General features: G+C 37.4%; 1 protein-coding gene across 1 annotated transcript; it reads right to left on the bottom strand.

Moving 5' to 3' along the window:
- Window positions 1-28: 28 nt before the first annotated feature.
- antxr1c (ANTXR cell adhesion molecule 1c) lies at window positions 29-27973 on the bottom strand. Its single transcript, XM_087784361.1, has 18 exons — window positions 27493-27973; window positions 20492-20563; window positions 19358-19429; window positions 18645-18726; window positions 17544-17574; window positions 17399-17472; window positions 17257-17325; window positions 16732-16812; window positions 16431-16491; window positions 15084-15182; window positions 14920-14989; window positions 10459-10537; window positions 8924-9019; window positions 6072-6110; window positions 5821-5919; window positions 5589-5756; window positions 4689-4769; window positions 29-1939 (listed from the first exon to the last, which is right to left on the bottom strand). Exons 1-18 carry the CDS (start codon window positions 27654-27656, stop codon window positions 1679-1681), a joined length of 1698 nt encoding a protein of 565 aa, XP_087640487.1. The 5' UTR covers window positions 27657-27973; the 3' UTR covers window positions 29-1678.

The following is a 27973-nucleotide window of genomic DNA, read 5'->3' as shown; positions in this document are numbered from 1 at the left end:
GGAAGTCAACCTTTATTGATATTGGCAGAACATAAACAATGGTAGAATCAACTTCATTGATGCTGCATGACAGCTGCTCATACATGCAATTGTAACAGAATGTTTTATTACTGCCCTTTGAAAAGTCTCATCCGTTTACTTGACTTAAGATGGCGTTGAGGATTAATGAAAACATGTGTCCAACAGTGAGTATTGAAGCATTTTTTTGGAAAAACATCCTGTCAAGCTGTTGAACATAGTTGGAAGTCATTAAATGACCAAATCTTGCAACAGTTACTTCATCTTGGCTTGTTCAACCATTTTTCACTTACTTACATCTAATTTGTTTCAGATGAACGCACGGACTTAAAATGATGTTTGTGAAAGATGTTTTAATGAAATGAAATGATAGCAACACAAAGCAAAATAAGCAAATGCACCAGATGGTTAAAGGAATCGCCTCTCGCTGCACCAGTCGAGTCAATTTAGCCGTCTTGTACTTTTTTAACTTCCAGCTAGAACGCCATAAAAAACACGGACCAAATTTAGCTTCCCGTTGTCTGGTGGTGCAGAAAGAATGCGGGTGTTCAGGCATTTGTCTGTCTTAGCAGTTTGACACCTTGTCGATATTCAAGTACTCTACTGTTTCTCCAGGGAAGTAAAATAAATTAGACGCTGTTGGAACTGCCCTGCAGTTGCAATGTGACCGGTATGTATAAAAGTGTAGCTATAAAACATTACAAAAATACAAATATTGTGTATAAAACATGGAGAGTAAAGTTACCTCAGATGTAGTTTGTCAAGCTGTAACTGTTGTGGCTGCAGTTAATATGTATTTCAACGAAGACTTTTTTTTTGGTAATTATACTTTTCTAAATAACAACAACCTCATTGTCATGGAACCATAAAGAATGAAAACAATAATTGTAACACATCTATACACTTAAAGGCACTTTTAAAGAATTTACTGTGAAATTTGGAGACGAAAGAACATCCGGATTAGTTTGTGTTCAAGAAAAAAAAAAAAAAAATCACCTGAATGTCCGAGGGCATCGCTCAGTAGTTGAGAGTCAACAACAACTTATCGTACGCTGCAGTGGATTTTTTAAACACTACCAGCTTTGCTGTCCAGCAACAATAACGCCAATACAACGGCAACACAACGTCCAAACCTAACTGCAGGTTTGTCATCGTGAAGCTCGTAAATTGAATTGTAAACAAATTATTTCAATCCTTCTAAATGGTATAAAGTAAAGATGAACCTGGTCTAAAGCTGGTGGATCAGATGATGGTTCTCTCATTCTTTCAAAGTCTACTGACCTAAAAACAATTATTCAACTAAGACACATCTCAGCTCACACTCAAACTTATAAACTTGTGAAAATGTAAATTTTGCATCTGATTGTCGTTCAAGTTTTCTTTTCATTGTGTTGCTAAAACTGTTCCCAATTCTAGTTTTTAGATTAGAATGACTCATTGTTGGTGTTTTCTAAGAAATAAAATGAATTATTATGATGTTTCTTTCTTTAGTGTCGTTTATGTTGAATCTGATTTGTAACACAAAGCTCAAGCGTTACAACGAGCACATAAACTTGAACCACCAGAGTGACATCAAAGATCTTCTCCAGTCTTCACACCAGAATTTAGGCAACAGAGTGGCGAGTCTGTCAATTTAAAGAAACAGGTTTGTCTCTTGAATTCATGGCAGCAGGGTGGGAGGCGGGCGTGACGGGGGTGGACAGGGAAGTCCCGGCGGTATGCGCGATGGGGGTGGTCCCGGCGGTAACTGGCCCATGGGGGGAGCTCTTGGAGGAGGACTAGACATGGTGGGAGCTGGTGCAGAGAGGGCCACCGAGTTGTAGTCGGGTGGTGGAGTACAGGGGACGTGGATAGGGGAGCGAGTTGGAGGTCTGGCTGTGGCCGAATCCTCTTTCACTCTTGTGAAGTTGATGCAACGGCCCTAGAGTAGAAGAGAGAAAAAGATTAATTATCATCATTAGGGCGACATTCTTGTCCACATGTTTTTGCTAGCTGATAACATGAACTACCTTTTCCTACTTTTTGTCCAGAATAAGACAGGAAATAGATCATTTTATAAGCTGACGAAGTTGTTAAGTATCTCAAGAATTGTTTGTTTCAGAAAGTTGTTTCTCTTAGAAAAATGTAGCTTTTCCATGACCAACACTATTACAATCTCATCCTATCAACAAGTCGACTCCAATTCAATGTAACACGTTGAACTTTAGTCACTCATTATTTTCGTTTGAGTATCCCTTTTTTGCCATGAAGCTTGAATGTTACTTGAGGCAAAATTAGTTCTATAGCAATCCAAAAAAATAGATTGTTCTTTAATTTTTATTGGGGAAGGAAACAAAAGTTTCTACGAGCCCTTCAAGCAGCACGGAAGAATTCTTTAGCCATTAAAGCATATTAAAGCCTAACGCTGGATTACAATTAGAACCTTCTTTTTGTGAAACTAACCACACAACTTTCTCTTCAACACTTACGCAATTAATGATGGAGTGGAAGCAGTCTGTTTTTTCAGGGGGTAAGAAGGTCCTTTCTAAAGTTGATTCGCATGTTTTTTTAAACTTATTTTCTAGTGTTAACGTCAGTGCGGAGGTTTCTACCGACGCTTTAATCTGCTGCTCTTACAATTAGCAGGAGGGTGGAAAGTGTCATGGCATCGGGCTGACATCATGACCCACTTGCTGTGAACTAGACGCGCCTGCTTTAGGTTCTAGTGTGCCAGTGAAGTTTTCCATGTGCCGTGTGGTCAGATGAAGACTTGGGAATTAGGAGGAAATGTAACACCGAATACCATTCTAGTGACATATCCAGACTCTCCACCTCGACACACAACATTGCCAAGCTAGCATTAGACAGGTGTTTGTCATCTCTTCGCAACTTTCCTGGGGAAATCTGACACACATTTAAACTTATTATATTTTTTACTGTTTAATAAGAAATCGTTCAGCGACGGACTCACCACTTCCTTTTATCTAATATTGTCAAATAATTATTCTGGTTCTTGTAAATTATGGTCACAGAGTTTCCAAAAAACACAAATAATATCATGTTAACTCTGAGAACTCCATTTTCCGTCTTCAAGCCTGATTTTTTTCTGGATAAAGATACTTTGCATGCTGTTGATCATTGTCATTATAACAACTATTGCAACAAATAAACTCCTTGATATAATACTCAATAAGTCAATCTTCTTTTCTTCACAGCTGCCACTTTGTTTGGGTAAATATGCAGCAGCAAGCTAAAGTCATGCTCTGTAGAAAGGGCCAAAAAAAAAGTCTCTTAAAATAGGAATTCCTGTTAAAATGATTCCTGGAACATTTGCTGCTAATAAGGTATGATGATGTAGAACTCAGGATGGAGCCTGGTCAGCAGGAGGTTTGGCTGTGATCATGACCAGTCAGAGATTTAGTCACACCTTTCCGGATTGAAAACATCCCCAGAGAGCTTCCTCGACTCTGTAAACGTCGATCTCCTCTAATCCGGGGAGTTTTGACGCAAAGACAATAAAGCGTGTGGCTGATCTGAGAAGTTTTTACCAGCGTTCGGCCTCACGAACATTAGAAAACAAGCCTATCGTGCTACGAGGAAGTGTCTGAGAGCGAGCCTGCGGTCCTGCTTTATATCCCGTTTAAGGCGGCTAATGTTAAACAGGTGTGAGCGCGGGTTCTGGCTCAACATGCGTGGAGGAGGGCCAGACGAGGTGTGAGCCAGGAACATAGGAGAGGCAGATGGACGATGAGTAATGCCTACATATGATTGACACCATTTTAAATTTCAGACAAGCTTTTCTAATGCAGGGTGGATCAGCATAGGTTTCACACTAAAACTGCAAGTTAAAAATATCAACACAACCTCATTCAACCTCGCAGGCAAAAAGAGCCACTTAGACCTTTTTTAAGTCACTTTATGGTATTTTTGACAAATCCACTAATTTTGCTTTCATCAGTGATTCTTTTTAGAAATATAATAATGACATAAGCAGCACAACTTTATAAAGTTCTACCCTGTCTTAAATCTCGGCAAACGAGAGGATACAAGAGCGGAGTTCATTACAGTGTAATAATGGGCTTCACTCCTCCTCCAGCAATCTGTAATCATGCCCTGCTTTGTTTATACAATGAGTCCCTTGGAGATTTCTGGGATTGATCATGGGTGATGCAGACCTAGATGTTTGACCAATCACAGCAGAGTTGGTGTGGTTATGGTAAACAAGATTATAGCTCCAGGAAAGTGTTTTAAGTGGGCGGGGCTTAAGCACATTATCTAATGTAAATATATTTTATTCAAAAGTGAGTTTTGTACAAACACACACTGATGAGTACAATAGAGTCCAACATCTATTTAAGACACACTTGAATCAACACATTAGTTGAACTTTAAGAAGAATAAAAACAATGAACTACAATTCACCTTTTCACAAACCCTTACCCTGGATAATATTTAACCTTTTAAACTGAGATTTGAACGTTATTAATCTACCGACTAAGCTTGTCGGAATGAAAACATAAAACTTCTTAACTGGCAGAAATCCTGTAAATCTGTCTAATAATGTGCTCAACTACTCATGTTTGCACATATTTGTACTTCATTCCAGTAGAAGAAAAAAACAAAACAGGACTTTCTCACACTGGGAGAAATCCGAATTAGATGGAATTACATGTAGCCATGACGATACTCACATGATCTCCTGGCTGGGGTCTCATCAGAGAGACCTGATCGTACCCACGGCGGAACAGAGCCCAGATAGCATCCAGCTTGCCCTGAACCAGACAGACGGTTGAGGTTAACAGAGGTGGAACATCTGGACACCAAACCCCTCCACACACATCTTAGATCGCACAAAAGCTTATTAGAGACGTTCTCTTGGGTCAGCAAACCTTAATCTTTATTGGCTCCTACAGCGTCTCATCAGAGCCAAAGATATCACAAACAAAGATCTTGATGACCTCCTTTTTGTGAGGTCAAAGGTCCCATTTGAATTTAGAAATCTATTTTCTTCATTTTAAAAATACATATTTGAATTAACATCACAATTAACAGATCAAAAAAGATGAAAATATAATTCCTTAAATCCTTAATAATAGTATTTTCCCACTGTTTTCTAATAATAATTCATGAATGTGTGTTCAGTAAAAGTAAAAACATGTTCATTCATTTCAGTCTAAATGAGTTAGCCTCCTGTAAAAACAGCCAGGCCGGCAGCATGTTCAGATAACAGGGTGGCTGTATAGAAAAGGCAGTGTTGTCACACAGAGACACATTATGGGATAGACTACGAGTCAAAACAGTACTGACGGCAGGTCTGATAATATGAAAACGCCTGGAACCTTCTCAGTTCTGCTTATGGTACTGGTTCTGCTACATAAACATCTATGGTTAGCTACATCTGTTTATTTTTTTAGTAAGTAACTACAAAGGCTTATTTCATCATAAACTGGACATCATCTTATTTATGTTATTGTAAGTCTTGATAAAAAAGGCAAGAAATAGGAAACGAAAAATGAATTTGGAAGAAAACAATCGCCTCCTCACAGAGTCTGGACTCGACCTTCGGTGTCTATATTGTAATGCAGACTTACCCGGATGGGTGTGTACCACTTCCTGTTCTGAGGCTGCTTCTTGTTGTGGGACTTCTTGGGTTTCGGCTCGAAGGGTTCGTACTCCTGTTCAGGCATTTTCACCACAGCATTCTTGGGTTTCTCCAGCTTGGCCCCCTCCTCAGTGGAGCCCTTGCCTCCCCAGCGCACCTATAGAAGCAAAACATGACTTAGAAGAGTCCTCCAACGTTTACTCAGTTTGTGCGCTTGTTACCTCCATCCTCTTGATGCCTCCGATGCCTCTCCCGCCATAATAGGATGCATCCACAGTGGGCCACTTCTTCTTGGGCAGACCATCTTCATCATCCGACTCCTAGACACAAATAATCAAAGAAATGTTGCTTGAGCAATTATTCAAGTCAAATGGCTTCCGCCGTTTGGAAACTTGACTTTCTCCCGCTATAGTTCTTATAGTGACAAAGTAAATCTGTGAATCTGATGTTTGATTTGTGGTGTTTGACTCACAGGCTCAGGAGGCGGTGGAAGAGGAGGCTCTTTGATGACCTGTTGGACATGAGAAACAATGTTATGGTCTTGCAGTCTCTGTGGATCGACTGCTCTGAAATATTAAAAAATATTATTAAAGCCTTTTTAGTCTTGGCAAAGGACTCTACACATGATTAAAATAAAAATGTTCACCCTTTTCTAGATCGAAAACATGTAAGTTAATATCTTTCTACTTCCTTTTAAGTTTTTTCTTCTCAGCCTTTTTCTTAGTTTTAATCAACTCCAGCAGCGAGTGTGTATTTGGAGCACCAAAGCGGTCTTATAAACGGATTTACTGACTTATGTTGTATTTGTTTGCTTCTCTCCCTGGAGTGGAACAAAAACACCATAAAAAATGCTTTCCTCAATGAAAGTACAGCACTTAAGGAAGTTCATCACGGAGACATTACCTATTACAAGTATTGGAATTGAGTTCTAGGTTGGGAAATATATTTTGTAGGATGAATGCCATTGTTCAGTTGTGAAAACACTAAACACTAATGTTAAAGTTACATTGTTGAGTGAGGGTTAAATACTGAGATGTTCTATATATAGATAGTTAAATTCCACTGATACAATGTGGATTCATGTAGTTGATGAGATATAACATTTAACCAAGTGCTTGTAAAAGTTTATTATAACATTTTCAAATGTCAAAACCTTTCATCATAAAGAACTGATCATTTATGAGGGGCCGTACAGGACAAAACTTATTCTAGACCTCTCACACACGCTTACACACACATAGATATATTAACTCTCACACACATAGACATAATTATTCTTACACACATTCATACTTACTCTTACACATATACATACTCACTTTTACAATCAAATATACTCACTCTAGCACACATACATACTCACTTTTACAATCAAATATACTCACTCTAGCACACATACATACTCACTCTTACAATCAAATATACTCACTCTAGCACAGATACATACTCACTCTTACACACAAATATACTCACTCTTACACACATACATTCTCAGTCTTACACACAAATATACTCACTCTAACACAGATACATACTCACTCTTACACACAAATATACTCACTCTTACACACAAATATACTCACTCTTACACACAAATATACTCACTCTAGCACACATACATTCTCAGTCTTACACACAAATATACTCACTCTAACACAGATACATACTCACTCTTACACACAAATATACTCACTCTTACACACAAATATACTCACTCTTACACACAAATATACTCACTCTAGCACACATACATACTCACTCTTACACACAAATATACTCACTCTTACACACATACATTCTCAGTCTTACACACAAATATACTCACTCTAACACAGATACATACTCACTCTTACACACAAATATACTCACTCTTACACACAAATATACTCACTCTTACACACAAATATACTCACTCTAGCACACATACATACTCACTCTTACAATCAAATATACTCACTCTAGCACAGATACATACTCACTCTTACACACAAATATACTCACTCTAGCACACATACATACTCACTCTTACACACAAATATACTCACTCTAACACAGATACATACTCACTCTTACACACAAATATACTCACTCTTACACACATACATTCTCAGTCTTACACACAAATATACCAACTCTTAGACACACATATATTCACTCTTACACACATACATATTCACTCTTGCACACAAATATACCAACTCTTACACACATATATTCACTCTTACACACATACATATTCACTCTTGCACACAAATATACCAACTCTTACACACAAATATACTCACTCTTACACACATACATACTCACTCTTACACACAAATATACCAACTCTTTTACACACATATATTCACTCTTAGACACATACATACTCACTCTTACACACAAATATACCAACTCTTCCACACAAATATACTCACTCTTACACACATACATACTCACTCTTACACACAAATATACCAACTCTTAGACACACACATATTCACTCTTGCACACAAATATACCAACTCTTACACACACATATATTCACTCTTACACACATACATACTCACTATTGCACACAAATATACCAACTCTTACACACATATATAGTCACTCTCACACAAGCATATACTCACTCTTACACACAAGTACACCAACTCTTAAACACACATATATTCGCTCTTACACACATACATAATCACTCTTGCACACAAATAGACCAACTCTCACACACATATATACTCACTCTCACACAAACATATACTCACTCTTACACATCATAATACCCACTTTTCATTGAATATATATGTTTGTGTGAGGGAGAAAGGTAGAATATATGTATGTAAGAGGAAGAATATATGTACTTGAGAGTGAGTATATACAGTATGTGTGTAAGAGTGAGTATAGTTTAAAAGGAAGTTGTTTGATTGAAACGGAAGGCAGGTCGCTTCTTGCGCTCTGATTGGCTGAGACATGTTGTTGTCACTTATAGAAGCAGACAAAATGGAAAAAGGTTTTTGACTGATAAAGTGTGACATTGAGTGAAAATTCATAGGGGTACAAATGATTAAATATACATTTGTATGAGTAGAAAATGTGTTTCTTACATTTGTCTTTATATCACATTACGAGTACATTTTTTGACTCGTGTGAATTGTGTATTCATACTTGTTTTCAATTTGTACTTATGCTATTTACTATTGCAGTTAATAATATAGACATTTATAGAGGCTTAACACACTATGAAGTTGTAATGTAATACATTAGTTGGTGAAAGTTTTGTCCTTTGATTTCTTTATGATCTGGTTTTGAAATATGATTTATTAGCTTGTATCCACGTCTTACCACAGTGCAGCAGAGGGGCCAGAACCACCACATCAAGAGCAGAGCCAGGAGCAGGAACAGCACCAGCAGGGTGACCAGCAGGATGGTGCCATCAAACTGACGAAAGGTAATTAAAATTGATGATTATGAGGCTCAGCTCGAGGAATCGCCAGACAACAACAAAAATCTCTTCCAGTCACGACCATTAATCATCAGTTGTTCATGATGACAGTGGCTCATGGTGAATGTCTGATCTCTGGCTTCATCAGTCACATCCCATCAGCACAACCTGGTTCTCATTATGGACGTGAATGAAGATTGAATGTGGTCTGACTTTCCCTTCTATCTTGCGGGAAAGATTCTGGTTAGATGTCTGAAGTTCAATTTTCCAATCAACATGTTTGTCATCTCCTTATCAAATGTGGGGAAAAAAAAAGAATTATTTTACAAACTCAACTATCTTATGTTTGAGGTTTCATCATTTTAACAAGCTTTGCAGGGGACCTTTTTTTTTATACCTGCTCTGAATAATCCTCGTTTTGATGTCCCAAACAAAAGTGACTCAAGACTATATGGTTTAGTTTAGTGGTGACGCCTCTAATTTCTGGGTCGTCTAATTGTGTGTATGATCGACCACAACACACACGCACGCATGAATGCGGAGTCGGATATGTTAAGCTGCTTCAAACGGAGAGACACACATGGTCCAGCACTTTTTCAATGACTTCTGATGATCCTAAAGTGCATCTTGTTTCACTGGAAATGTTATTAAGAGCAGCTTTCTCTGCAGAACTATTACAATATTGTGCAACGAGTCATGAGTCCGAGCTTCTTAACACCTTCTCTGATTACATCGCAGAAGGATCCGAGAGGTGTTTTCGCCGAGTTTGAAACACTTGTGGTTTGGTTGCAGAGAAAAACAGTGAAAAACAGTCAGATGAAATCAATTTTTTCTCCTTTGGAAAAGGCTGTTTATCTTCATAGTTCTGTGGTTACACTTGATCTTATTTTAGGGTGATACAAGTGGCTTCAAGGGTGTAACACGAGGAGTGCAATCTTTTGAATTTGCTGGATCATTTTGTGTTTGTAGTGGAAGGGATCAACACTACTAAATCATACTATGAACATCAGAGTTCAAATAGATTCAAATAATCCAAAATTTGTGTTCGGCATGTGACTTGTTTCTTGGTTTCTTCGAAGGCAATCCTATATTTATTAAGAATGATAAAGATTTATATGATCCATTATTCAGTCCCATAGAAGCGGTTCCCCATTTGTCTGAGCTGGGAAAGTCCGAGAGCAGGTCTATACCAACCAGAGTTAAATGAATTTGTTTGGCTGAGGGACTGTTCATGAGCAGGATTATCATACATAATGGACACATAAACAGATAGTTTTCTGCTGCCTTTAAGTGACTGTTTAAATCACCTTTATATCATTGTCACTCTTGCGTGATGGAATCTCCACAATAACTCACACAACTCTGAATAAATGAAACATAATCCATGAAAAATATTGTGCAGTTGCTGAAAGATATTTGAGTGATGGCCACTTACACACTCAGTGGTGGTGATGTGCACGTTGCTGCTGATGAAGGACAGGCCGTCGTTCATGCTGACTTGAAGATAAATCACTCTGAAAAACACACAGAACATCAGAGCTAAGAACGGAATACAAAACACAAAATGTGAGTCTTGTTCTCCCAAGAGGTCCGTAATTTAGAAAAATAAAAAGTATAATAGCATGAATTTCAATCAATTGCTATTATATTCAAGCTACCTTATACTTAATAATAATACTACTTAATAGCTACGATGCTAATTCTTAAATTCTGAAAATATTTTACCTCGAAAAAGTTTTCCATTTTGTGTTGAACTGGTTTAAGATATTGGTGCTTTATGTTTGGAACCTCTGAATGGGATAACCTTGAGCACAATTACGCTGCCCCAGCTCGTTTTCACATCATTCAATTTTGGCCTGCTAGGAAAAAAGTTTTGACACCTCTGACATGTTAGTCTCGATCGTAAATCGGAGCTTTATTAATAAACATTGAACCTTTTTCCCTAAATTTGTCTTTTCCAAGATATTCAGCAGGAGTTTCCACAAGCGGTAGAGAGGCTTTTGTCACTATCTCTCGCCTCAGCAACCCTCTCTAGAGTCTAACCCTGAAAGATAAAATAAAGGTTTACAAAAAGGTATCCTTGCTCTTCCCTGGAATGTATAAAAAAGAAGTTGAGATGTAGGTCAACTCGGACTCCTGATGACTATACAAGGAGGCACAAAACAGCGAGGGAATTCTAGGAAGTTTGCTGGAGACTTGTGCTAGACAGGCCCATGTTGTGCACATGTAGCCCCTTTAGGAGCCAATGTTTTCTCACAGAGTCAGACACTTCCTGGCAGTCACCCCCTCCTGTCTTGTTTATACTCCCAGATCTCACTTATTCCCTTCCGGGTAGGACTTTCATCCTCCGTGAGTCACTCATAACCTGGAATACAGGCAGATTTCACAAACACAACGGCCCTTTCTTCAGCATTTCCCTATGGATGCCTAAAGGATTTAATCTACGGTACCAAAAGATGTAACTGTCTAACTTTTTTGCTTAAGCTTTCATATGTAGGGCTGGTTGTCTTTAATGTTTTTCCAAAAAAGTTGCACTCTTAACCGTCTCTAACCTTGGAAGTCAATTTATTTTCTTGATGGTCTGCAAACCATCCCCCTACAGGCGGAAAAACACATCCAGAATCTCAAGTGAACTTCAGTGACCTGAGCTGAGCGACTTCTAAGAACCGTGTGGATGAAAGGTATGTCAGGCTTTGTAACACGCAACCCCCACCCGCCGCCTGTTTGCTCGAGGACTAGACAATGAGGACGGGACCCTGCAGATGGAAAGCAGACGATCCGACTGACGAAACTTAAAAAGCTGTCCTGTTTGATTAAAAACAGGCTGGAGAGATAAAGAGGTCCAGTAAGTAGGTGAAGTTCATGTTCAAACTGACATCTAAAGCCTTCGTATGTTGTTGGACAGACGCTTCAATTGGGCAACGAGATAAGAAGAATTAATGCTGACTAAGGATATAACTTTTCGGAGCTGAGTTCTCATTGAAAGTCTGATTTGTTTGTTCTGTGTGAGCTTGAATTTGGAGGAAAATGTTTAGAGATCCCTTTCTTACCCTAAAATAAAATTTCCAAATTATTTTAGTATAACATCTTTTTAGGAAATTACATCATGTTCTTCATTGTTTTTACATTAGTTTCCATCAGGAAATCTCCTGCTTCATTTGTTTGTTGTCTACGCCGGCTTGTGATTAACCGGCTTTAAAGAAATGCATCAAAAGAAAAGTCGTAAACTTAACCTAAATCCACTCCTTAAACAAAAATCTGCTCCACCGTAGCCCTTAATTAATCACATGTGACGAGGGATCACTTAAAAGTCGGTATTTTCTCACCATAACAGAATATTTAAGTGTTTTAAAACATTAATTAAGATATATTTCTTCCATTGTTATGTGTTTCCACAATAAAGTTTGTGTGAAGAAGGACTTAGTTTCATGAAATAAACAACACTGCTTACACTTAATGATCTGCTCAGAGGATGATAAGGAAATTGGATAATCCAAAATATAAATTTTGGCCTTAGAACAAACAACAAAATGCCAATTTGAGAGTTAATTTATCTAGGGAAGTGTTGAGGTTTAAGGCAGGGTTGATGTAAAGATTTTACGAGTATTGCTACTTCAGTTTTTCCAAAGTCTATAAAGTCTTTCATAATAAAAATCATAATTCTTTCTTTGATTGTGTTCAGATGATCTTAGCTGTGTAACTGAGGTCATCCAGAAGTTGATGAGTTCACCTCAACGTCTGCTGCTTCTCAAAAATGACTTCACCATGTTGAGTCTCTTTCTTCTGGCTCTCCCTGCCATATATCAAACTTATCTGCTGTCAGAGGAAGTTCAGCCGACCTTAACCTGGTTTTGTAGACATGGCTGGAAGAACTTTTGGATGAACATTTCCCAGCATTTTGAAGATCTTGTGTTGATAGGAAGAAGAAAGTCTGATTTAGCCACTCAGATAACATATGAGCTTCTTCAGTTATGGTATGAATACCTTACAGATCCCTTGAGTTTGGTTGAAATTGGCGATGGAACTTATTATAGAATAAAGAATATTAAAAGGCCAAATATTTAAACCATGTTCAGGACTCCAGGTCCATGTTTACGGGGGTTGTCTGGAGGGTTTACACCCTGATGAGACTTTATGCACATGTAAACACATATGGAAGTACGCTTAACAGAGCTAGCTTAGCCTCGTGCCTTTGATCCTCCACACCTCATATGGAAGGAGTTGAGGAGGGGTTGGAAGAAATGGGTCGAGCGAGGTGTTTTCTGACAAATGCAGAAGGCAGATACAGAAATGTGGAGATTATAGAGGGTAAAAAAGAGGGTTTGGTTAAAGGTCTATAATTGATGGATAAGTACTAAACTCTTCTAATGTTCATTCATAAGCTGGGTGGATGTTGAGTCATTTTTGATTACAATTTATCCTGCATATAAATGTATATCACATTGATTCAAGTAAGTGCAATCAATACATTTATGTACAAGACTACAGAAAATTATTGTCTCCTATAGAATAACACAATTCTACACAATTCTAAACTAATATCTTTTTTCATTAAAAATTGCTGTCTTCTTACGCAAAGGAAATATAATTGTTGAATTCAATTACTTCGTTTAGGAGTTAAAATATTTGTGTTGTTCTGCAAAATAAATTAACTGAAAAATGACACGTCTTTAATATCTTTTTCAATCTCGTTTCCTCATGTTCAACGTTCCATCATTCTTGTTTCCAGTCTATGGGATTGCGTATCTACATGGACACATGTTATATTTGTTACTTGTTAATAAGAGAGTGATTATGTGAAATATCTGACGGCGGAGAGTCCAACAGTACTCTGATTATTTTGAAGGCAACGGCTGCCTGAGGGAAGTTATCAATCTGATGCTGCTCAATACTTCTACTGTTAACAAGCCACTGTAGAATCAAACTAGTCATCAATGACTGACAGTCTTCAGTTCGACAGACAATGAATATGTTGTCCTCTGTTCTAAGGTTCTGTCTACTTGAAAGTGAGATGGATTCAAACTGAATTTGTTGGTCATAGTAAGATCTCAGAATAGTTGTCACTGTTCTTTTGTAATTCAGGACAGAATCAGGACAAATTCAATAAGCTCTACGCTGTATGTGCTGGCAGGACTTCAGAGTTCCTTAGAATGTTCTGAGCTGAGAGGCTGGAGATCATAAAAGACGCTTAATGTATAGCAGGTCTTATATGGTCTGTATGCAAACACGCACATGCATGAAAACATATGGAGAGCTGAAGAATGTGAAGCCAAAACATGTGCAAGCAAGATTTCTCGGAAGATATAAAATCTGATTTTCTTCCATCATGGTACCACAACAAAAACCATGACAAGTAGAGCAGCTGAATGGTCCAAAACAACTTTGATGGGAAAGAAAAGAAAACACCCAATAAAGGACAAAAATACTGTTTTAAGAGAGTTTATCATGCTGTAGATATAAATATATAAGCATTATTTTTTAAATATAATATAACAAGTTTAAGTGTGAGCCAACAAAATAAAAAGTGAAACACAAAAAGTTTCTATATAGTCCTAAACATGGGTCTCTAACTCAACAGGTCACAAGGGCCACTGGGTGGTAATTCTTGCCGAAAAACAAACATTGTAAAAGAAGGTTCAAATCTCTCAGCTAGTTCTTTTTCAACCTGTCTTCGATCAAAATGTGATTTATGTTTTGTTGCATAATGCTTTGTGGTTGTTGTGCGGTGTAAAAAATCTGTTCCATTTTAACTTAACACATATCCAAAGATAGAGACCGGTCAATGTAAAGTTGAATTCTAAGCAGAAGGGCTTATAAAAATAGACGATAAAGAAAGGAAGGAAGGATGGATTCATATATGTTGTGACTAGGGTCACATGGTAAAGGAGGGACTTACTTTCCAATCTCATCTACCACCGGAGCCGGACACAACAAGAAGGTGTCTTCAACCCCGGCTGGCTTCTCATCTAGAACAGAAAATGGTTCTGACTCAGTATTTGGTAACACACGGCGGGCTCAACAGCCGCTAACAGTAAGGTGCAGACGTGCCACTTGACTTACTGATGGTGACGGTGTCGTTGATTTTGAAGCTGCAGAGCACCTGGTTGATGTTTCTGGCATGCAGAAAGCCGTTACCTCTCACCACCACTTGGAAGGACTCTGATTACACACGGACATGTTTACATTTTACGCTCAACAGGGACATTTCCTCGTGACACGTTATACAGACCACAGGACGTGGACGTGAACTCTTAAGTGTGGAGTGTTCCCATGAGCACTTGGTTTATTTGTCCAGGTGAAGGTAGTGAAACTTACACTCAGGTGTCAGTGTTATATTGAAATGAGATGGATGACATTTCAAATATAATCAGCACCGCTTCATTAAACTTTAAACCTTTGCTGTTTTTACAACTGTATTTCCAGAATGAGCATTTCGAGACTGTGATGAAGTCCAAATATCAAATCTAAGTCAACCTGAGTTCAAAAATAAATATATATGGATTCACTTAAACACATGCAAACTGAAAAAAGTCACTAAGACAGCAGGCAAGTATTGTTTTTTACAAGCAAATACACCAAAATGTAGCAACCTTGTTTTCTTCAAACCATGGTTATCAATTAAATAATTACTGCTGTGTGTATAATGTGACCAAGAGACAGAAAAGAAAACATGGAATGTCTAAAAGCACTGTTTTTGCCAGTACAATGTGATGGCTATTTATGTAAGAATAGAACTGGTTATTATCAATAAAACATGGAAAATGTTATATCAGATCTTAAATTAAACTTGTATGATCTAAATAGCTTCTTATCATCATATTCTCACAAACAAATGCACCTTCAGTTGAACCAGAAATACACATCAACAAGAAATTGAACAAAATAAGGCTGATTTTCTGGCTGAAATAAGCGTATCCCCCACACCTTACACCTGTTTCAAATGTAAACGCATACATACATACTGTAAATCCCTCGATAGAGAATAGTGTTTACAAAAATGAGGAGTCAGTTGCATCAGTGTTAAATTGACTTGTTGCAACAAAGGCTGCAAGTTTTTTAGCATCATTCTGCTTCAAGGACGACATGATTTAAGGTCAGAAGCAGATGTGAAATACAGTCGAAAGCATCTTTGTGGTCGACCGCTGCTTTTATACACCAATTAAATGTGGATACACTGTTGTAATTTTGAATTTTTCTAAAGAAAGCTTCACTTAACTACAGCTTTCCAATTACATCATCCATCTGGTTTCAGAGACATCCTGTCAAATAATTCCTGCTGATAGATTTACTGTGAGTGACCAAGTGACGTTCTCGTGTCATCAGGGATTTTGGACGGTGGATGGTCCAGTGAGAAAACAAGCCTGGCTGTGTGTTTATCTGTGTGTATGTGGGTGTGTGTGTTCTCACCTCCTGCGCACACACTTGAGGGCTCAGCTGCCAAAATCTCAATACAGGATTTCTTAATAATCTGAGAAAAACAAACACATATGAAATGTTTATTCTGTGTCATTCTTGAGAACGAAATCGTGTTGATTTAAGAACATTTTCATTGAGAGTAACTATAAAGTTATGTAACGGTACATCATACTACATAGTGACATAGAGTGTATCATTACTGTTATCACTCACTCACTGAATTAAACATCCAGTACATTTTTTCAACATGACCTATTTAAGACCGAGCTGCGAGACTGTACAGTTTATTCACCTTGTCAATGACTCCCCGTAGTGAATGGAAGCCGCCCAAGACAGGAAATACATGCTCAATGGTGTCCGCGATAGTCGCCAGCTAAAGAAGGGAGTTTGGACGACAGAATAAATGAACAGTTTGCTTGACGACAAAAAGGTTAATTCTAACAGCTGAGTTCATGAAGCAGTAAATGGGTCACATCCCATAGTTGGTCATGTTATAGACGCTTTCTTAACATACAGATGTTTGTCCTATTGAATAACATCATGTACGGCAGGCAGCTGAGGGTTAAAAATAACTGGTTTTCATTTTCAGGAAATTTTTTAAATTGTGGGTTTTCCAAGCAACAGTCAGGCTTCAGAATATGTGGCAATTCTGGTTTTCTTGGCACCGGTGATGGAGGAAAATAGTCCCTAGTTCGTCATGAACCAGAGTTGACTGCGTTGCAAACATATTTGTGGACCACAGTAGAAAAATATTGCTTCGGTTCAAGCGTTCATCTTAGATGAGACAACGTTCGAACACACTCGGCAGCGCAGTTACCTGTGTTTCGTTGAAGTCTTTGACACCCACACAGTAAACGATGGCCCCAAGAGATCTGGCTCTCTCTGCCTGGTGTGAGCAAAGAACATTTAATGACATCTGAATCAGAAGTCTCCACTTTTGATTTATTTTTTCTTCCTACCTGTTGTTGTGCTGTGATGAGCTGATGCTCCTGCAGCTCTCCATCTGTCAAAGCAATGATCACACTGGCCGTCCCTGCAGCATGACAGTGCATTTTAGTACACAGTAACTGATCATGACAACGTGAAGACTGATTTATTACTCACCAAAGTTCTCCCGGTGTATCTGCTCGTTTGCCTGCAGAGAAAAATAAATGAATAATTGGCTTCAGACAAGTGAACATAAATGTACAACAAAACGTATGCATATAAATATTTTCCAATCCCTTCTACCATTGTAGTTCTGACTAGGTAACAGGGCTGTGTTTAGAAGCTTGTTGGATTTCATTTGTCTGACTGTGGAATGCATTAAAAAGCTGGATCATCTCCAGAAGGTGTTCTTTGAAAACATATCAATTCCCAGTGTAAGAACAAATACCATCTGTGCAGCTATATGAGGAACAGCAGCAGAAGTTTTGATACATTCATTACCAACTTTTCATCCTGATCTTCATTTACCTAAACTATTTCTACAATGTTATGGCTTCTTCTTTCTTTAATTGCGTTCCTTCTACATCTAATTAATAATTAACATTTATCTATTAATCTTTAATTTTGTTTGCTTGGGTTTTATTGTCATTTGTTTTAGAACAATTTAAACATTCCGTTTGCGTTTCCTGACCTGACACATCACCACAGATAACACTCAAAACTTTGCAGAAGTGAAGGTCTTAAGCACAGAAAATCCATCATATTTATTTGCTGTTTTGAGTATTTCTACTATTTTTAAACTCACTAGAAAATACATTGAATGGTACACTTGCTTATTTAGCTTGCTGATAACACTGCTACCTTCTGAGGTTACACTTGCACTTTTCTCTTTTTTCTTTTTTACAAATGTGTCTTACATGAGGCCATTTGTATGACAGATAAAAACCTTTGAGTTTACAAGTTATGTTTTAAATAGAGTAAATCTTTGTTTCAAATGGGTTGGTAAAGATGAATGAATTTTCTCTATGAAAAACAATTTAAGGATTTATGTCAGTGATGGGAACATCATTTTCAGGTCCCACATTATGTGTAGGTCTGAGATAGTTTTTTGAATACAAAGTGTAAAGAGGACAGGTTTGGAAGAATGAGCCACATAACACTGCTGATATAGGACAATTCCATTTCCCTCGTATGTGCTGGACTTGTTATTCACGAATGAAGGACTTGCTTAAGTATTGCGTCAACTAGGCAGTATGTGAGTAATTATCATCAACTTACCAGATTCAACCCAAGATCCATGAAGGTGTCCCCACCTGGAACCTCTTTTTTCAGTGAGTTGAGCCCCTTTCTGATGTCGACCCTGTATGACAAATGAATATAATTATTCCTTAACACCTAATACACTTAAACACTTTATTTATATTATACACACTCTATTTGGGCTGGTATTGTGTATTATTATTCTTATGTGATGTAAAACACTTCATTCCATTATGCTGATATGATAATTATATAATGTAGACTAAATATGTACATATAATATGTATGTATTAATAATAAAATAGCTTAACTACTGCATTCCAGTAAAAATACTTCAGTAAGTGCTGCTTGAGTACAAGTTAGTTAGCAACAACGTAGCTTTTATTCTGCACATGATGTAATGTCTTACTTTATACATATATTTTACATTTTTTACTTTACATATATCTTAATGAACATGAACAACAACCTTCTTAAAGGCCAACTTTAGATAAATCACTTAAAAAGCAGAAATGTGGAGATAATTATTCCCATAAAATGGTATTTAGAAAACTGTCCAGCGGCATTTTCAAGGCTCTCGTGGGCCAACTACTAAGCGGTTTGTAGACCATCTGCTCTCACTCTGCTGGGATGGTTTGAGTTTATTTTCCAGCTGATTGTTCGTGTTGCGTGAGAACTTGGAAATCTTGTCGGAAAACCTTTCCGTGTTTGACTGCAAATCAACAACATACCTGTTGTCAGTCAGCTTGAGGATGGTGAAGGCTCTGGTCGAAAAGGTTATGAAGGACATCCTCAACATGGGACTGGAGAAAACAGAAACATCATAAAGTTGTTTTGTTTGCACTCCAGAGCAGAACGTCTGGAATTCCCCTGCTTATCATGCTGTTTTAGTAAAACAAGAAAATGGTAAACACAGCTTTTTATCATTTTCTTCCAATGAAAGAACGTAAATATTGATGACTGGAGGCATGAGTGACCTTCAGAGTGATGCAGGAAACTGCACGCTCAATGTTGTTGACAAGTTGAAAAACTTGACGACACATTCTTTACATATAGTTTATATATAGTGTTAAACTTAAGGTCTGGCGTCTTGTCATTTTATGTTGCCCTTCTGCTGGCTGCCTTAAAATCAAAGTGGATTAATGTCGATATGGTGACCTATAAAGAAATCAGTGTTTAAGATAGGATAAAGAACAGAGATTCTTGACAATTATACAAAAAATAAAAAGATTCAAATGTTGAAGGAATTTGATTGGAGTGTGTGGAGAAGAAGAACAAAGATTAGGACATATTGAATCTCTGAAAGGAAAATAATACAATCAGACTCGTACTTTTTGTCAAACACAATTTGGTGAATACACATTTTGTTCAGCCAGAAACTTAGACAACTTAAGTATTGTTGATTCAATTTAAAAACCATCGCAGATACACGATTGTCTTATTGCTGATTTCCCATCAATCCTTTGTCATGTTTTTGTTAATGGTTTGGACCATGATTTATCTCAATTATGAGATTTTATTGTCAGATTTTTCCCTCTTTTAAATCATTCCGTAAAGATTGAGCACAAAAATGATGACGTAAGCAAAAGAAAATTATTTGTGCTGAACGACTAAACATATGGTTAGTCTTAAGGACAGCGTTTTATTTCCGCTTACTCTCTGACTTCTTCTTGAATCTTCTCAGAAAGCTTTGTTGCAGGGTGCAAGGAAATCCACAGGCAACAAGACTATTAGAAAAGAATTGTCTGTAAAAAACTTTCCACCGCTACAGGCTTTTAGTTGTTTTTTTTAAGAACAACCCTCCGTTTAGTACACGAGAAATTTATAGCATAACATTCCCCTGAGGGATCATTAAAGCTTCTTACCTCTTAAATTTCTCCGCTAAGTTCTCCACAAAATAGTAAATCTCCTCCCAGTGATGCTTCACACTGCCAGACCTGAGCAACAGAAAACAAAGATAGTCATCATGCAACATCATATTTATAAAAAGAAAACAAAAAAACAACTGTGTTGTTATTCTAAGACAAGTCAAAATGACAACAACTGAGTTCAAATTTAAAACATTTTTGAGTTCATTTCATTAGTGCCTGGCGAGATAAAAGCGCTGTGGTCTGTTTTCTAAATTAGCGACCCACTGTAGCTGAAAGGTTTAGGAAAGAGTTCCTGTTCTCCCATGGGGAGCAGCCATAACATGTGGCTATTAATCAGAAACAAAAACTGCCAGAGGCAATTGCTTTCTTCATTTCCAGAGTAGTCTGAGTGCTAAAGGACATGTGGCCGGACCACCGGTCAAGTAAGGAGGACACAGGGGAAATGACTTAATTGAAGGGGTCAATTTAGAGGATGAAGGTTAATTTGGTTTAGGGTAGGAGGAAGTTATGAAGGAGAAGCAACAATGGCTACAAAATCACGAATAAACAAAGAGTGGAAACACAATGTTACTACTACTTGTCTAAGGTCAAAGGCTATTTCTAGCAAAGATGTGTTCTTCACACTTATGCCTCACTTATTCAAATGACAATCTGGTTGCAGCTTATGTTTTTTAAATGAAACTATTAATCTAAAAATAATGTATTAAATTTAATTAAAAAAAAAAAAAGTTTAGTATTATTATCATTTAATGGGTATATTTACCGTTTTTAAGGTATTGATTTTAATTATATTTAAATGGATATATCAATACAATATATATACAATATTCAGAAGTCTACTTTCATAGCTTCTATACTGAGGCAGTATTGGGCAAGTTGTTTTTCTTCTCCTCCTAACTTTGGTCTTCTTAAAATCCCAGTAAGCAGTTTTTCAGAGACCTGTTCCACCACATCAAGACTTCTTGAAACGCTGACCGTGCAGAAATGAAAAGGACAAGACCTTAAAAGTCAAACAAAATCTCTTTGAAACAACAAACGTTGTGGTGGTGTAGGACACACAATGTGCAGCGCACACAGTCACACAAGCATCACTCATTTGGAGATACAGCTTAAATAAGGTAGGTATGGTAGCAGCCAATGTATGATGCTGTATGTTCCATGACTGCAACTAGGGGTGGGGGGAAAGTATGGTCAACGCTCTGGTTTCTGCAAGGTAAAGTCATGCAAAGGTGCCATTTTGTATATTTATCTAACGCCAGGGTGAATCAGCAGACTCCCACCTTTGGTTTCTACTGCTTTTCTACATTTCTGTACCACACTGACTCGTGTTTGACTTGGAACCGAGCTATTGTTCGGCAACAGTCATGGGACCGTGGCCTACCTTGCAGTTTTATTCACCTGTACAAACAAAACTGCTAAAGGAAGTGGGACATTTTGTTCTTTGATTCTTGTTGAAATTAATTTATCCATAAGGTTAACTTAACTAAAAAAACATCTCAGTTTCACAGCCTAATTTGAGTCCTGTTATTTAAAGGTTTAATGACCTGATGACAAGCTAGGTTTTTCTCCATAGTTCACTCAAGTCAAAAAAAGAAACATCAGCCTGAGGATCAAGTTTGATGTTTGAGGGAAAAAAGATATTGTCTATAAAACGTTGTTTAATGGTTAATTCCCTAGAGACAGATATACTATACCAAGAGTATGTGAGGTCATCTGGCAGATATGTACTGTAGGCTGACGGTGGTACGCTGCTGGTATGGAATGTGTTTTTTATTATTATTTGATCAACTTTCACATAGTCTTCTACTTGGTGAGCTTCAGTGCAGCATCATTGCTCTCTAATACCTTATTTTCTCAACACTGCCATGACAGTTCTAGAGCAGTTTGGATGCTCATATTGAACTGCTGCTGTATATGGCCAGTGTAAGGTATCACCTCATATTCAACTACATCCAATGCTTGCTTTTGAAACTTACTTCATTACAGACTTTGTACCTCTTAACCCAGCTTCATAAATAACGACTAAACTTTGTTAATCTTTAGTAGACAAACTAGTAAAGCTATTAATCTATCAATTAATAAAATAAATCAAATAAAACGACATGTTTAATCCACACATTAATCAATATTCAAGAATAAATATACATTTAAAATAGGGAACCAAACAAATATTTGAAGCAATGTATTGACAAAGTAATACAATACAATCAAAATCATGTCCCTTTAAACTTGTTCTATGAAGAGACTCTGATTCAAAAAACTGTTATTTGACTATTAACCAAATATACTGTAGGGACTTGTAATATATCTAAGTACCAAGCCAAGATGGAAAACAAGTTTTAAATGTGTCACTGCACAATGCAAAATAATGATGACAATTATTTTAAATGACTATTTGTCTTTTTATTTTTGATGTTATACATTTTTCACAGAAAGTTAGACCAGTGGTCCCAATTCAAAGCGTGTTAGTACTGGTCTGTCTGGCATTTTTGTTACAGGGCGATGCTTAATAAATAATCTACACCATTTGCATTGCATTGATCATTACAGTGCAATATTTGCTCCATTCTTCTCGGTTGTGTGACTCTAGATGGAAATATCTTGTTGGAGAGAATCAAGATGCTGGTCGTTTTATTTAATGTTTGCTGTATTTACCTACTGAAACCTGAAGGGGGTTTTTTTTCCGTGAAAAAAAAATTGGTCTACTCAATTGGATATGAATCTTTATAATTCTTTCTTAAATCTTTGATCATAACCATGTTCTTTGGCACCTCTGTTTTTTGTTACCCAGCATGCACTTCTGTCCTCAGGAGGGGAGAATGACACATGTGGGAAAAAGCTTCATAAGTTGTAAAGCTTAGCAGTCGGCCGTTTCTTTCTCACAGTTAAAGTGACAAAGAAGGAAAAATAAAATTGCCCAAAATCCCAGCTGAAACTAAGGAGGCTGTCTGCCATTCCAGCTGGGTCTCTCCAGACCACCCCAGCCTGCAGCCAATGACGCTGCAGCAATTTAACTGACTAGGCACAAGGCTTTGTTTGTTTAAAACCACTAACCTACTTTTACAGCCATTTCTGAACTGCGTACGTCTGAGCTAATACTGCATCTCCGACTGCTGTAAGAAGAGAAATAGCCTATTAGCTTATACTGTTAACTAGACACCTTCTAGAGCAATGAATTCATGTATTTTCTCTTCTCATAGATCTATTTAAAGATCTTGAAACGCTGCGAAAAAACATGTGCCAAACTGATAAAATCATTTATTACTTACAGCTGCAGTATGACTTGTTGGCTGACTCAACTATTATTTTAGTCAACATGACAAAACTCCCACATGTTCACGATGACATCAACAACAACATCAGACCGGAAAGATCAGAGCTCTCAAAGATATTCATTACCAGAAACGACTGAACCGCAGAAGGTTTTGTTTGTAATTTTAGCATGAAAGTATGATCATGAAAGGTGCAACAGATTTTATAAATTATGAAGAGCTGCATGACAGGAAGTAGATAATTTGAGGAAAAACACAAGATATAGGAAAAAACAACATCTGGAAAACTCTATGGCAATTTTTAAATTTCAATTAAATCACAATTAACAATACAGACCAACTTTATTGATTAACAAATTATACAAAATAAATCCAGCTCAAGTTTCAACTTTCCTTCTTGAAAAACTTCTGTCAATAAAATGAAAATCTATAGGTTTATAGTTTCTTTCATGAATAATATATACATGTAGCCTTTCCCATAACTCTTAGGTGAAAACATGTTTTTAAGTCCATGAACTTAGTTAAACTAGAATAGAACTTTGAGAGAGTTAACCACTAAGGTACCATTCAAATCCAACATTTTTTAATCTTACAATAATAAAGTTTTTAGCTGTTTCAAATAGTAATCGTCACCACACTGCAGATTAAAATTGATGCCATAAATGAGATTATTGGTATGTCCCGTGTTGTTATATTTCCCCTTGGTTTTTGAGGATTTTGATGCAAGATCATTTCTTTAGAACGTTTTTAGTGCCTACAACTATTTGCTAAACAGTTTCGTTGCTACCCTCGCCCATGTCCATGAATTTAAATAAGTTATTAAAGAGATGGCATGAATTAGTTTTTTAAGTTGGTGGCTCAAATCTCCCATAAAAACCCCACCATTAACAATTGTTCAGGCATCTTGCGGGAATCATTGCTCCTTTTTCCCAAGAATTATCCAGCTGTGGGTCGACTAACTGGTAGATCCAAGACCAAATACTTCAAGTTGAACTTCTAATTGGTATATTGGTAAATGTTCAGGAAATCTGATGAAGTGATGAAGACATTCTACACACAAATGTGGAGACGCTATTACATTTGAAAGACAATTCGACTTATTTTTTCTGTTGACTGGTCATGTGACATGTTATTGCCATGTGGTGCCTCATCTGCCTTAGGTTGCAATTAAAGCCTTTGGAGTTTGTTTTACAAGCTAAACACAGCGGTGTGTTTCCTCATTACCCCCAAACTGCATTAGACTCCCTTCAATCTACAGCAAATGGCGTTTACCCACAAAGCATCGGTTCACCAGCCACGTGGCACTTTTATTTGAAGGCACAACACCACCAGCTTGATTGTAAGATTCCACATCAACAAATAAGTCAAGGCCACGATTGTTAAATGTGGCACAGAGACCAAAGTAGATGGTGGAACATTTATCTTGAATAGTACAATAGTTTTCTAGCAATACTCAGAACGGTTAACTAGGAAATGCAACACATTCACATTAAAGTCATCATATGGTCAATTTAAGTCACTTATTTATTTACAATTATATGGGTCAGCCCACTTGGAAAATGAATTAGCAATTTTCTGAACATTGTGGCAACGTTTATAAAAAAAAAAGGGTTACAAAAGGGACATAATGGTATCAGATATGTTGCCCCCTGTAGTTGTGGAGGAAATACTGCATAACCAAATTCTCCACTAGTTAGAATATATCGTATAAAGGCAAAGTCTGGAGGGTTTTTTTTTTTGATAGAACATTTGAATGCAATGTTTATCATATATTATAGAGATACTTAAACATTCAAAAGCTCAGTTTTGTTTTGAAAAGTAATGTCTCCATACATTTTTCAGAAAACATAGCTGTTTCTGCTTTGGCCAACTCACCTTCTCCTTCTCCATATATCATTGAAGTTGACGACATAAAAAAATCCCTTCATTCTTTAGTCCATATGGATCTTTCAGGGCACAGAGTTCATACAACAGCTACAAACTGAAACCATTTCACTCATAAAGAACAAGGCCGAGATGAGATCGATCACAAACTAAGTGTCTTCTTGTTTAAATCTTGACTTCATCAGCGTCAAAGCATCACATAACGATTGTTTTAATCTTTTATTGTCGATGTTTAGGGAAAAACTCATTCTGCATGAGGCTCACACATGGTCAACAGGCTTTGAGACAGTATCAGAGCTACTCTAAAGCCAGTGGACGTGTGCAAACAACATCAAAATCTATTGTTTTGACAATAGACTTCTTTCATTCACTGCCCCAGAAGTCAAGCAGTCCTATTGCAGAACACGTTTTTCTCCAGCGAAAGTGGAGGAGCTACATTTCGTTCACTGACATTTCCTCTGCTGCAACTGTTAAGTCCAGCTTTAGATGTCAACTGACCACAGCATTTTTCCTATGTGGGTGTGCAAAGACTAGGATCGAAAGATGGAGGAGCGAGCACTCACTCTGGAGCAAAAAATGGCAACATGAGTTTTGATTACAAGGTGATAAGTTATTACTTTTTGTTGTAACATCGTGCTGCCGTTCATTCTACGAATTGATAAACATCATTTCCATGCGATCTATTCCCTTGAGACATATGAGACATTACCAAGCAAGAGTGTGGAGGGTTTTGGCATCTACTCTGGGGTCCTTCTCCTCACTGGACATGCCTTTAGAACCACCACTGACATCTGAGATTTTAATTTGTTTGTCCAAAAGGACGTCATGAGGACAAAAAAGTATTTGCCAATGTCTTTTAATCAAATGTTTGCTCTTGCCAAATGCGATTTAAAGTGTCTACATACAAACTCTTTCACGAAGTAGATCGAAAACCATTTATTGTCTAGTTATCTTGTTTTATTAAAGGTTTTTAAAATCCCCTAAATGGTGTCTCAATATGTGTTTATGCATGTGCATGAATTGGAATTTTTTAATTAATGAAACTGTTTAATCTGTGCATAATCCAATTATATACAATAAGAAACTTACATTTTAACACACTCCTCCATCTCTCTTTGTTATCTTGCCCCCTAGTTTATATGGTTCATATATCAGGAAAACAAGAACGGGACCCTCTGGCTCAGCTCTTTTAGCAGAATGATACTGCCTTGAATGAGGTTCCTGCCTTTGATATTTCCGGAATTGCTTACTTAACTTAATGGCCTTTTGTCCACTGTGTTTTTGCTATTAAATTGTAATATTTTATTTGATGCCGTAGTTCTCTTAGTACTGTAGCTAATGCACATTAAGCTAGCACATGCTAAATGGCAGTTAGCCTGTAAATGTTGCTTTAGAAGTTAGCTCAGAGCCACATGTCTCTTAATGTTACGGTTTATTTGTTCAGGATTTTACTTGATTTTCTAAAAACCCCTTTCTTGTTCTCTGTGTTATCTTGACCTTTAAAGTATATATTTTATTGAGTATTGTTTTGATTGTTTAAGCGCTTTGTGACCCTGGTCTAGAAAAGCGCTATACCAATATAAATTACTTTCTTACTTACTTACTGTTTAAAAATTGTTATCACCTTTCTCAACATTTTGCGTAGACGGTAAATTTACATTTCAAACTTAAACAAAAAGAAAAAAAAAAGCTTATTCAGCATACTGTACATGACGTCACCACCAGACCCGCACAGGGGTCTTATTGTTGGTCACCACGCCGCGTCTTATCGCCTTAAAATCGGTCACCTTTTCTTTCTTTTACTGCTTGAGATTCTTACAACAGGCAGGGTGGACTTACTTATCCAGGACAAAGTAGAGGTCGAAGGCGCCCTGGCAGGAGCTCTCCTCATCCTCCTCCTCCTCGAACTGCAGCTCCGGCTCGGCTCGCGTGGATGGAGAGCAAACCAAAAATAATCCCAACAACACGAAAAGAAATGGCACGTTTCGCTGAAATCGTGGCATTTTCACCTCTTTTGGTTGTCATTAAAAAAAAACCAAAATTGACTTTTTTTTTTCTTTTCTTTAAGAGATCCAGACGCAACAAAAGAGATGATGTTGTGCGCTTTATAGTCCGAGATCCACGGCACGTGGACCGCTGTTTGGTCGCGACATTCTTTCTTTGCTTTGTTCTCAAATAAAAACACGAATCTGGTCGTTTAGAGAAAAAAACAAAAAAACTCAGAAAGACTGAGTGAGTTTTAAAGTGGCTGAAGTTGTTCTGGCGCAGGAGGATCTGCGAGCCGGGAGGACAAACTTGCCTGAAATGGCCCAGGTTTCAT

This window comes from Callionymus lyra, chromosome 2 (genome assembly GCF_982586985.1).
Source record: "Callionymus lyra chromosome 2, fCalLyr1.hap1.1, whole genome shotgun sequence".
NCBI lineage: Eukaryota > Metazoa > Chordata > Actinopteri > Syngnathiformes > Callionymidae > Callionymus > Callionymus lyra.
This window is presented reverse-complemented; position numbering and strand designations above follow the sequence as displayed.